At 46.3% G+C, this 12,773-nt stretch overlaps 1 protein-coding gene across 1 annotated transcript in view; it reads right to left on the reverse strand.

Moving 5' to 3' along the window:
- Positions 1-815: 815 nt before the first annotated feature.
- The window catches only part of HADHA (hydroxyacyl-CoA dehydrogenase trifunctional multienzyme complex subunit alpha), a 54,584-nt gene continuing 42,626 nt past the window's right edge, over positions 816-12,773 (reverse strand). The window contains exons 13-20 of the mRNA XM_003270602.4: positions 11,097-11,268; positions 7,632-7,718; positions 5,050-5,190; positions 4,540-4,608; positions 3,550-3,745; positions 2,274-2,388; positions 1,433-1,578; positions 816-1,345 (exon numbers count right to left, since the gene is read on the reverse strand). Of these exons, the coding sequence (XP_003270650.1) occupies positions 1,200-1,345; positions 1,433-1,578; positions 2,274-2,388; positions 3,550-3,745; positions 4,540-4,608; positions 5,050-5,190; positions 7,632-7,718; positions 11,097-11,268 (1,072 nt within the window). The 3' untranslated portion in view covers positions 816-1,199. The remainder of the gene's footprint in view (positions 1,346-1,432; positions 1,579-2,273; positions 2,389-3,549; positions 3,746-4,539; positions 4,609-5,049; positions 5,191-7,631; positions 7,719-11,096; positions 11,269-12,773) is intronic.

The raw sequence follows: 12,773 nt of genomic DNA on the forward strand, positions 1-12,773 counted from the left end.
TCCCTACTCTGGTCATCTGAAAACCTCAACTCAGAGGTGACTTGGTTTTAGGGTCTGGCTTCCTAGTGACCGAGCAGAGCCAGAGCTGATCTCTCTGCCTGCCAGTCCCAGCTACAGAGCTGGGACCAGGGACATATTTGAAGTACAACTGGAGCAGAGGCAGGAGTAACTGGTAATATCTGACAGTTTAGAATGCAGAATGTGATGGGACTGGAGTTACGATTCCACACACACTCAGCGTGGATCCTTCTGCCAGACCCAGTTAGCCCCAGCGCTGTTTACCCAGACTGGGCACTGCTTCCGTAGGAACTTTCCACCCCAGGGGGTGGGGTGGGGTGGGGAGGGGCTGAAGCTTTGGGGGAGTGCAGGTGCTGTGGGGGTCAGCACTCCTCATGCCGCTCCCGTGCTGCCTGATTACCGCACAGGCATTTCTGGGGCAGCCCCGATGTGCAGGATCACTGAACATCAAGGGAGATATCAGCGCCTCTGCTTAGCGCCAACATTCCCACAACCATCCCAAGAAGCACCTATGAATGAGGTACACCCAGAAAAGAAATGGGTAAGATCACACAATGAGGAAATCCAGGCTAGGGAAAGAGCTGTAATATCCCGGTACACCGTGGTGAGAAGCCCAGGCAAAGCATCTACACAGACAGGTGTGTGTGGTTGAGCCCACCAGGTCCCACTTTCTCTCATCCCAGTCCCTTCCCAAGGTGCTGCCTAGAATTCTGCACACACATTCTTACCCCCAAAGCACAGGGCTTTCTTCCAGATTGCTTTTTGAAGGAGGCGTTTAAACCAGTAGGGCAAAGACACTGACACAGAGTTTGGTTTTTATTGTTATGTATTTGGCTGGGTGCAGAATTGTACTCACCACCCCTGGCCACCCTGGCCTCTTGGGAGGAACAGGCAGAGAGGTGGCTCCAGATGGCTCTTGGCTGCCACTCTAGGCCTCGGGGCTTATATAATGAGCACAGTGGGCTCTACCTTCCAACAGGAAGTGCAAACTAATTCACAGTCACACTTCACCATCAGGGAGAGATGGTCTTGGCTGAAGGCACTTTAATCAGGGAGCAAACCCAGTGCCGGAGTTTGTCTTCTTCTTGTTACTCTGATAAATCTAGACACCACTCTGCTGGAGAACCAGCACTTCCGGCAGCTGGGGTTAGTGCACTGACTGAGCGAGGCATGAGGCCTGCTCACTGGTAGAACTTCTTGTTAGGGCTGTTAGCGTGGTCAGCTAGCAGCTGGCATGGGGTGAACTGTTTTCCATAGGCAGCTTCATACTTCTTGAGCCGGTCCACTATCTTCTGGGCGCCATACAGATCCACAAAGCGGAAAGGCCCTGAATAGAGAAAGAGGACTTCGTTGAAGGAGATGCAACACGGGCTCCAGGCTAAAGTGAGCTACCTTCCCAACCTGCGAGACCAACCTCCAAGACAAGGCGGGAAGCCGAGCCCAAAGACGGCTCCAATGTCTCCCTCTGCAGGTGTGGCCAAGATCCCCTCTTGCAGACACATGACTGCCTCATTCACAAATCTTGTCACCAGGCGGAACTGGATGTCTTCGTCTGATGAGCTGCCAACAGAAAGAGATGTTTAGGTAGAAGAGGAGGAAAAGAGGAGGAAAGCCAGAGCCGCAGATGCAGGATGGAAGTCAGGATGGGTGCATGGGGAGCTCTGTGGGCCGGTTGGTGCTGACCCTCAGAGAAGATGCTGCCTGGGTGAGCCAAACTTTCCCATGGAAAAAGTGGAGAGTAACTTGCCCTAATTAACATGAAACTGAGCACCTGGAAGAGGGCCTGGTGCCGAGAAGATAATCAGTATCTCTTTGACATCAGCAAGAGTCAGCTGCTCACAAATGATAATAAAGATCTGGGAGGGTGAAGGGGCCAAGGAGAATCTGTCCTTCCAGCGGCTCTCTGAGACCTTGCCAGAGAAGGCTGGAGCAGGGGAGGGCCTTCACCAGACGTGGCCTGGTTCTCACCTCGATGCCAGGCAGAGACCAAGGCAGCATGTGCGAGGGACTTCCACTTGGAAAGCACTGTGCCAGCATCAGGAGTGGTCCTCCTGTTCAGGTGTGGTGGTCATAAAGAAAATGGAAGAGTGCACCATGGCACGTGTATACCTATGTATACACGTGTAAACCTGCACATGTATCCCAGGACTTAAAGTATTTAAAAAAAAAAAAAAAGAAAATGGAGGAGGGGCTGGGAAGCTTTGGGCTGTCAGAGAAAGTCAATTTCCAGGCATTAGCTACTCAAATGGACTTACACTTCAGACTTAGGAGGCAGCTTCAGACTCGCTAAAATACTATCCATGTCAGAATTCAAATCCTTCCTCTTCACACCCTCCTGATAGATGTAAAAGCCCTTCCCAGACTTGCGACCTAAAAGAGGCAAGAAAAGGGAGTGTTACTATTTGTTCTCAGAACCCTGGCCTGGCCAGGCGTGGTGGTTCACGCCTGTAATCCCAGCACTTTGGGAGGCCGAGGTGAGTGATCATTTGAGGTCAGGAGTTTGAGACTGGCCTGGCCAACATGGTGAAACCCTGCCTCTACTAAAAATACAAAAATTAGCCAGGCGTAGTGGTAGGCGCCTGTAATCCTGGCTACTCGGGAGGCTGAGGCAGGAGAATTGCTTGAACCTGGGAGGTGGAGGTTGCAGTGAGACGAGATCATGCCACTGTACTCCAGCCTGGGCGACAGTGTGAGACTGTCTCAAAAAAAACCAAAAAACAAAAAAACCCCCTGGCCTGAGAATTCTTGTCTCTGTTGGTCTATTATAAAGCTCTGGCCTCTTCTGAATTCCTGAATTTGTGTGTCTAGCTAACCCTAGCAAATTAGTCTTTGTCAGAAGAGTGGGCAGGAAAGAAAGATCTTGTGACCTGGAGCTTGGGCATCTGTGTACCTGGATGAGAAAGGCCACCTGGGTGAGTTTTAACATCCCCATATGCAACACCAGGCACTTGGACACCCAAGTTGTAATGCTGATTTTGCTATTTTGCCGAGAGAGAAAGTCACCTCTCTGTGGGCCTCAACTGTATACTGTGTATGATGAGCTTATGCTTTCTCCTCACAGGTGGCCAGACAACATGGTAAAGCCCGGATGCAGAGCTTGCTTCTGCACTATCGCAGATTTCGTCTCTGGGGCATAAAAATGCTTGTCCATCTGGCATAACTTGGACCAGGTGATGCTAGAGCCCCAGAAGGGTAGAACTCTGCCTTTTGTCCATAATCTGTAGTCCTAGCCCTTAGAAGGTTCACATGACATCTTTTTTTTTTAAAGATTAGGGGCCTCGCCATGTTGCCCACGCTGGCCTCAAACTCCTGGGCTCAAGCGATCCTCCCGCCTCAGCCTCCTAAGCAGCTAAGACCATAAGTGGTTGTTACCGCACCTGACTCATGAAATCATTTTTGAAATCTCCAATGACAAGGGCTCTGTGTTTAGAAAACTTTCTTCCGCGAGGGCATCTGTAACTCTTTGGTCTCAGGAACCGCTCAGAACTTTGTAACTAATGGTGCTAGTTGTGTCTCCTTGAGGCTACTCACCTAGGAAGCCCTTGGACACCATCTGTGTCAGCAGTTCTGGGTTTCCACCTCCAAACCGCTCCCCAAAGACTTTGCCCAGATCTTCCGCCACATGTTTCGCTACATCCACACCAACTTCATCCACCAGTGTGGCGGCACCCACGGGAAAGCCAAAGCTTGTGGTCAGGGAATCCAGCTTCTTCGGGTCAACTCCTTCCTGAACAGGAAGCGAAGCAGGGACCTCAGGGGAAGGGCAGCCCAAATCCCCCCAAAGGGCTCCCTGCACTGGCTCCAAACACTGCCTTGTGTAAAACCCACTTCTGAGTGTCACCTGACCAGGCCCAGGACTGGTGCTATTTCATTCAGGGAAGCACAAAGAAGTTTGGGGCCACAAGTAGAAAGTCTGAGCCTTCTCTAATCTACAGCACTTTAAGGACATTTAGAGACAACTAAATTCTTCATTTTCTTCTTGTTTGCATTTCTGAATCTCAATAATGAGATTCCATGACAGACGGCTGAGTGTGTCATGACCAACAGAAGAAACATCATCAAAGAGCAGCACCCAGAGCCTTGTGATCCCCAAGTCTGGGTAAGTGCCCAGCGAGGAGGATCCCTCTCCTTTTCTGCCAGAATGACCTCGATGGCTACTGGAGGGGTCTGTGTGCTGCAGAAACAGGTGCAGCACCAGTTGAACTAAGCAGGCCCTGTTCTGGATGGTCCCTGCCTCAGAGAGGTGCAGAAACAGCACAGAAGACATGCTGGGGGGTGGGGCGCCTTTAGCTTGCTGGAACAGTGAGGAGGCTGCAGGGCAGAGGGAAAGCTCTGCCCCTTTCAGTGCAGTATGAGCCCAACTTCCAACTGCTGTGCAGAGAGAGGGCACCAGGGACCTTCCTAGACAAGAGCAGGAGTTGGTGTATCAGAAGGAAGCTTAGTCCTTATCTTGACATTATGAGTTTTAGAGTGACTGAAGGAGTGGAAGATGCCTCAAACACTCTGGAGAGCAATACCAACCTGGAGGATTCGGATGACTTCAGACATCATGGGCGCAAGACACCTGGTAGTATAGAAGCCAGGTCCATCCTGCCAAGGGAGAGAACATGAGCTCACTGGCCATGTTGCTGGAACTGAGTCTGAGACACTCTACCTTTCCCAGGGCCACTTCGAAGTTATTTGAAAGTCACTGTAAAACTTAAGGTGACTTAAAATCTCAATCAGAATCCTTAAAAATGAAATTGCAGGGGAAGCCATACTAGGGGTAGCCTGGCTTGAATCAAACAGTACAGCAGATAGTTTCATGGTCACCTTCAAGGTCTGGGATGGCTGGGAGAACCCTGCCACATCCTAGATACTCCCCACTCCCACCTTGACTCAGTGGGACAGTCAATACCACCGTCCATCCTGGAGACAAAGTCATATCAAAATCTGGTCATTTGCCCCAGAATATTTATAAACAAGCCTGGAGGTAAAAGGAGTCTTATTAGAACTTTTCAAACTCTGCAGCTCTGTTATACAGCCCCTTACCTTAACCACAATGATGACCTTCCCCTGCTTGAGACCAACTGCTACAGCTGAAGCACTGGTGTCTTTGGAAGTTTTCTCGGTCGTGATAATCTCCAGTAGCTGCATCTTGTCGACGGGAGAGAAGTAGTGCATGCCAATCACCTGGCAAGGGGAACCAAAAGCCAACAGATTGGAGAATGCGGATGAGGAACCTGAGAGCATTCCTTCTCTGCTAGGAAAACACTAGAAAGGAAGGTGGCTGTGATACAGGAATACTGCTTGACATAGCTGAGTGGTTTGGTTCCATGGGTCTTTGATAAAAGTTTAGTATGTTTAGGGAGAGCACATTGGAATCCTCCTCTTCCATTTGCTTCTAAGGTTTTTCACTACAGACATCTGATCCTCCCAATAATCAGTGCGAAAACCACAGCTCGAGGCCAAACTAGATTTATTGGGGAATGACGGATGAAGGTTCCACTTATATTAATGATACTGATGGTTTAGATAAGAGGATCCAGTTTTTTTGCGGGGGGTAGGGCAGGCAGAAGAATTAACGTGTTGGGCTGTCAGAGATGTATTTGCATTTTACACAGATGGTTCTCACCACCAGGATACTAGGTTTAACTAGCACTCCTCAACAATCAGATGCACTTAAGACTCATTAAACCAGCAGTTCTCCAAGTGTAGTACCCGGACCCAACAAGCACCGTCGTCACCTGGGAGCGTTAGGCCTGCACATTCTCAGGCCTAGCCCAGCCCTGCTGAATCAGAAACTCCATGGATGGGGCCCAGATTTGTTTTAATAATCCCTCCTGGTGATTCTGATGCGTGCTAAGGTTTCAGAGAACCCCCTCATTGAGCTAACGGTTACATGGTCTTCCCCACAGAACTGTGGTGAAAGAAGTCTAATTCATTAATTTATAGTTTTGCTTTCTCCCTCTCACCTTAGCTATAAGGTACAACAAGTAATATCTATAATTTTTGGCTGCTTATTATCTACCTGCTCTTCAATACATTTACCATTTATTCCTTACATTTAATCCATTACAACCCTGTGAACTGGTCAGCCTAATTATCTAGATGAGGAAAAAAGGTATCAAGAGGTTAGTTCAGAGTCAGTCAGCATATGACGGGGTGGGATTCCATCACAGGTCTGTCTCCAATGCCACTATGTAATACACAGATCAATTAAATGTTATGTAAACTTATCAATCCAAAAGTTGTTTCTAACCCCTAAAGTGTTCTTTTACTTAACATCTGAAATACTTAGGACCTGATTCAGACTCAGTACTCCTGAGCAAAAGGAATTAGCCTTTATTGACATAGAATTCTATATAATAAAATGCACAGATCTTAAAGTGTTCACATCGATGAGTTTTGACAACTGTATATACATTCATATAATCACTACCCCAAGCCAAATACATTTACATCACTCAGAAAGTTGTGCCAAAGATGACCAATGCGTCCTGGATGGCTGGGGATTTCCCAGTTGTGGCACTGAGGGTTCTGTGTTCCTTGGTCCCAGGCAAACCAAGATGGTTGGTCACCCTATTTTGCCTTTTTTGCCTTACTTTTAAATGAATGACAAAAGGCAAGCAGGTGAGAAAAGCTATCCTAGATACTTGGAGGCCAGAGCTGCAAAGTGTGATGCTTGCTCTGCTCCGATGGCGGGGAGAGGTTAGCATCAAATGAACAGCAACGGCATCGCCTGTACTGATTTTAGATGCCACACAGATGTCTTGAGTGATATGACACGGCCAGACTGTCCATCTATAGACTATCGGCTGCCACTTCTCCCTGTGACCTTTATCCTGCCATCATTGAGCCTGCCTCTGTCAGGTCCGTGCATCACTTCTCATCTGCTGTGTGCTAGGAAACTAGATTACCTAGCAAGCTAGAAGAGTAGGAATAAATAGGCTTTTGTGTTTTCAGTACATAGAATTTGTATTAACACTTTCAGCTGCTTAAAGTTCTTTTATAATTCCTGCCTACCTTCGGCTGGTTCTGGTTAGCAGAGGCTAACTGGTATCCTCCAGAGAAGTGAGTTGTTTTACTTCTCTTTGAATGATTTCACTTCCCCTTAACTACTCTGGTTGAGAGCAAAAATAAATTTCTGGGCATCATTCCAAATACTCACAGAAAGTGCTTCTATACCCAGCCCTTTCATGTCCTGGGGTAGAAGGTGTAAGCAAACCCACAGGCAGACACATCCCACCATTCCTGCCATTCCCTGATCTGGAGGTGGAACCAAACCTGTTCTAAACAGTCACTGATTCTGCTCTGTAGCCAAACTGGTATTTTGGAGCATCCTTTCTTAAGGCCTATCCCTCAGTGCCTAATTGTAGGATACAGGTGGGCTTTATATCCTGAACCTGAAAAATAATGCTCATTTGGGATCCTTGAAAAGCATATTTTTTGTTGTACTTATTCCTGCATCTCACACTAGTCATGGTATTAGCATTTATTGCGTCCAGTGTTTAGGAACCACCTGCATCCACTCCGTAACCCAGACCTGTCTCTTCTGTACTCAAGCTGTAAGCCTTTATCAGTGAATCTGAAGCAATAAAACATCTCAGGGTTTTTCTCTGTTCCGAGTTTACCTTCTCAGGTCTTTTGCTGACAGCAGCAATTTCACTGATTGGGAGAGCAGATGTGTTACTGGCAAAGACACAGTGATCTGGAATCACCTGCAGGGGAAAAGCATTTAACAATGTGTCAGGTAGGCCTGGGAGATGATTAGAGGCCACAGCAAAGCTAATGAATGACACCTGGGCCCAGCCCACTCTCTCACCCCCCAACTGCTCAGACAGTAGATGTCAGTCACCCAGACATTGATGGATCACCTAGGGGCTTTTGTGTTGGGGAATATGTTGACCTTGTTCCTTCTCCCATTCTGCCTTCCTCTAGTTATGGCCCATCATAAGGTCACCTTATCCTGACCTGGAGACTACATCTTAGCAGTTGGGTCAATAAAACAGCTTAGAACAACACTGAAAAGACGCCTTGAATCGCAATTCATTCAACACCCAGCATGGGTGTCAACTCCTCTTTTGTTTGGATCTGCTCTGGAGTCTGGAAGCCTATGAAATACTCCCCAGCTTCACCTTTGTAAGAACAAGCCAAAATGTGCATGCTTGTCTCATTTTATACAGTGTGTTACTAAAAAATGGCATACCACTATAATTACAGCTACAGTGCACAAATACTATTAACTATTAGCTTTATCCACCTGGAGAATAGTCTCTAATGCAGATTGTCTCAGCATTCTGGCCACGATCCCAAGTTTTTCATGTTTTTTTTTTTTTTTTTTTTTTTTTTTTTTTTTTTAAAGACAGAGTCTCGCTCTGTTGCCCAGGCTGGAGTGTAGTGGTGCAATCTAGGCTCACTGTAACCTCCGCCTCCCAGTTATTCATGTTTTTATTCAGATGGTTGGATGAGAAACGTGGAAGGGACACCTGTTAAATGTGTGCAAATCTGGAACAGGCAGAATCCTAACAGAGATGAGAATCAAGGAGGAAGACACATTCAACACACTGAAAAGCTGAGTACAAAATAAGATTATAATGCAATCAAAGTACTGCCTTAAGATTTAAAAAAAAAAAAAAGGAAAGAAAAGAACTGTATAGGTACTTGAAGGACAAGACCTGGCTTGGCAGTATTTGTGATAAAGATCCCATGATTTTAGTTAATCAAGAGTGGGGGGTGGGCATGGTAGCTAAACAACTATAATCCCAACACTTCAGGAGGCCAAGGATGGAGGATTGCTTGAGGCCAGGAGTTCAAGACCAACCTCGGCATCATAGTGAGACCCTATATCTATATAATTTTTTTTTTTTTTTTTTTTTGAGACAGTCTCACTTTTTTGCCCAGGCTGGAGTGCAGTGGCACAATCTCAGCTCACTGCAAGCTTTGCCACCTGGGTTCAAGCGATTCTCCTGCCTCAGCCTGCCGAGTAGCTGGGATTACAGGTGCCTACCACCGTGCCTGGCTAATTTTTTTGTAGTTTTTAGTAAAGACGGGGTTTCATCATCTTGGCCAGGCTGGTCTTGAACTCCTGACCTCGTGATCCACCCACCTCGGCATCCCAAAGTGCTGGGATTACAGGTGTGAGCCACAGCGCCCGGCCTTACAAAAAATAACTTTAAAAAATTAGCCAGGCATGGTGGCACATACTCATAGCCCTAGTTACTCAGGAGGCTGAAGTGAGAGGCTCGCTTGAGCCCAGGAGTTCAAGGTTACAGTGAGCTGTGATCATGCCACTGCACTCCGGTCTGGGTGACAGAGTGAGACCCTGTCTCTAAAAACAAACAAAAAAACAAAACAAAAGTGGAATGAATTGACAGTACAGCATGACTGTCAGAAAGCTTACATAGTGTCAGGTTACTTCCTTAGTAATATAGTGTCTAATGCTGGTGGTGAAATCCTTTCTGAAGAGCAAACTAATGTCTCCAAAGCCGGCTGGCAAACATTCTTCCCTTCCTTGGACATGTATGTCTTTTCTCTGAGCTAGAAGTAGAGTCTGTTCCCCTTCTTCTTGAATCTGGGCTGGTCTTGTGACTTGTTTTTATCAACAGAATGCAGCAGAAGTCATCCTGCCAGTCCCAGGCCTACCTAGCCCTGTGAGGCCCAGCAGCCTCTTTTTTTATTTTTTAAATTATTTATCTTTTTTCTTCCTGACAATAAACTTAGGAAGCTCAGTGACTTCTGCTTTTGTTCTCTTGGAAGCCTGCAGCCACACTACAAAGAAGTTCTGGTGAGACAACTAAGTGAGGACAGGCCATGAGAGCTGTAGGGGAAGCAATGAGGTGCCCCAACTGAGCTTCCTGCGGAATGCAGCCCAGGAGTGACCCCAGCCTTGAAATCAATGGACTTAAGCACCATTGTCTCTGCAGAGCCCTGCTCAGATTGCAGAATTGTGAAAAGATAGTTGTAAACACAGCAGTAGAACACCGAGACATGAGGAAGATACTAGAGAGGACAACCGAAACGGGGTGGTCTAGAGATCATGCCTGTGGAAGATTGTCCAATGAATGGGTTTTGTTAGCTCTATGGGCAATAAGAGAAGATAATGTTTGTTTATTTTGAGACGGAGTCTTGCTCTGTGGTACTCTTATTTTTTGTAATGAGCTCACTGCTCATTATATCCAGTATGTTGCCAAGTCAATCATTTCATGTTCACCTTTTAGTAACCCACATCCTGTTTATCCAACTGTAGACTAGCTTAGGCCTTGGTCCTACCTCATGCCTGAATTACTGCTATTACTCCTTCTTGGGGCTCACTCTTCCTACTCCCCACTTCAAGTACTTGTTTTATTCATGTCAGCCCATCTCAAGGAGTGGCTATGGAGAACATTTGGGAGCTGGGCCAAAGCAGCATTTCCACAGAACAAGCATCTGGACGAACTGTCTTCCCCTATTTCCTTTGCAGCCTTAGACCTGAAGAGGTTTGTTTATGGCTTTCGGCTAACCAAAAAATCTCAAAGCATCTGGCTATACTCCATGAGGTTATCTCTATGTTTGGGTGACAGAGCTCCTACATGAATAAGGTGAACAAACCCTAATTTTCTTCCTTTAGAATTTAGATTTGACCTTTATAACATATGCAGTGTGCATAAGCACACATAAAAACTTAACGTTTGATAACGAAAAGTCCTTTTTTATTTTGGAGATGGAGTCTCACTCTGTCACCTAGGCTGGAGTGCAGTGGCATGATCTTGGCTTACTGCAACCTCTGCCCCCAGGTTCCAGCAATTCTCCTGCTTCAGCCTCCCGAACAGCTGGGACTACAGGTGCATGCCACCATGCCCAGCTAATTTTTGTATTTTTTAGTAGAGATGGGGTTTCACCATATTGGCCAGTCTGGTCTCGAACTCCTGACCACGTGATCCGCCCACCTCAGCCTCCCAAACTGCTGGGATTACAGGCCTGAGCCACCACGCCCAGCCTTTGAATAGTCCTTTTTATAAAAGCAATCGTGAATTTCCTATAGCTCCTTTAAAAAAAAAAAAATCTGTGTGTTTTCTGTTCACTATACTAGGATTCAAGTACAACAGCCCCTTGCTTACCGCTTCTACCTCCTTTAGCACTCTGTGCTTAAGACTAAGGTCCTCAAACACAGCTTCAATCACCATGTCAGCCTTTTCAAAACCTTGGTAATCAAGCTGCCCAGTCAAGTTGCTGAAGATGGAATCCCTTTCGAATGATGTTAGAGCTTTCTTCTTCACTTTATCATTCAATCTAGAAAAAACACATTCCTAGTTAGCTGGGAAGAAAAGGAAACTAACGTTTATTGAATGTCCATGGGCCAGAGCACACACATGTGTTTTTCACCAACTCTGTGAGGTAGTTGTTCTATTACCCCCATTTTGAGGGGGACTTTCAAGTTGTTTAAAGAGTCTCAGAGGGACCTATGGTCAAATAGCTTGATAAGGGAGGGTGCTAGCATTCAAAGACATGTTAACTCCCAAGTACACATTCTTTCTACCATAGAATGCCTCCAAATGCCCAACTTACATAAACGAATCACTCTTAAACCAGTTAAATTTGCCAAGAGGAGTAAATAACATGAATACTAGAATGGCAAAACAAAAGAGCAGTTCTGGTAATTCTCTACCTATGACAGGGGAAGCAGCCAAAGTGTGTCTGAGACCACATGGTTTTATATTTGCTTATCGCAAATATATAATTTTATGTTATTCTGTAGTTGTAATCTTTTCTTTTTTTTTTGAGACGGAGTCTTGCTCTGTTGCCTAGGCTGGAGCACAGTGGCGCGATCTCGGCTCACTGCAACCTCTGTCTCCTGGGTTCAAGCAATTCTCTGCTTCAGCCTCCCGAGTAGCTGGGATTACAGGCGCCCACCACCATGCACGGCTAATATTTATTTATTTATTTTATTTTTTTTGTAGAGATGGGGTTTCACCATCTTGGCCAGGCTGGTCTTGAACTCCTGACCTCGTGTTCCATCTGCCTTGGCCTCCCAAAATGCTGGGATTACAGGCGTGAGCCACTGTGCCCGGCCTGTAGTTGTAATCTTCTAAAGAATGGAGACCAAGCATTATTTCCTATATTGTCCATCTACTTCCCACTCATTACCTAGTAGCACATTGCACTGATTACATAAAATATTAACTCAAGGTTTCTTTTTTCCCATAGCGAGCAGAAAAGGATTCCTGTTATTCAGACATTTAACTGATTATTTTTCGTTGCCAAGGGAAACAGGTTCTCTTAGATTCCATCTGACCACACTTTCAGAATAAATCGCCTAGAGTTTTCCTCTAAATGAAGAATGAAGCTAAACCCCACTCACTAATTTCCTTAACCAAAAGCAAAATTAAGGCCACGAGATAAATACAAAGGAGTATTCAAAGAAGGTCTTACGGGCCGGGCATGGTGGCTTACACCTGTAATCCCAGCATTTTGGGAGGCTGCAGTGGGCGGATCACTTGAGGCCAGGAGTTCAAGACCAGCCTGGCCAACATGGTGAAATCCTGTCTCTAGAAGAAAAACAAAAATCAGCTGTGCGTGGTGGCGCATGCCTGTAGTCTCAGCTATTCGTGAGGCTGAGGCATGAGAATCGCTTGAACCCAGGAGGCGGAGGTTGCAGTGAGCCAAGATTGCACCATTGTGCTCCAGCCTGGGCAACAGAGTGAGACTCTGTCTCAAAAGAAACAAAAACATCAAATAAGGTCTTAAAAGTATGGGCTCAAACCTTTTGTTTTTGACAATCATGACAGCAGTCAGCA

The sequence above is a fragment of the Nomascus leucogenys genome, chromosome 19, assembly GCF_006542625.1.
Source record: "Nomascus leucogenys isolate Asia chromosome 19, Asia_NLE_v1, whole genome shotgun sequence".
NCBI classification, from domain to species: Eukaryota; Metazoa; Chordata; class Mammalia; order Primates; family Hylobatidae; genus Nomascus; species Nomascus leucogenys.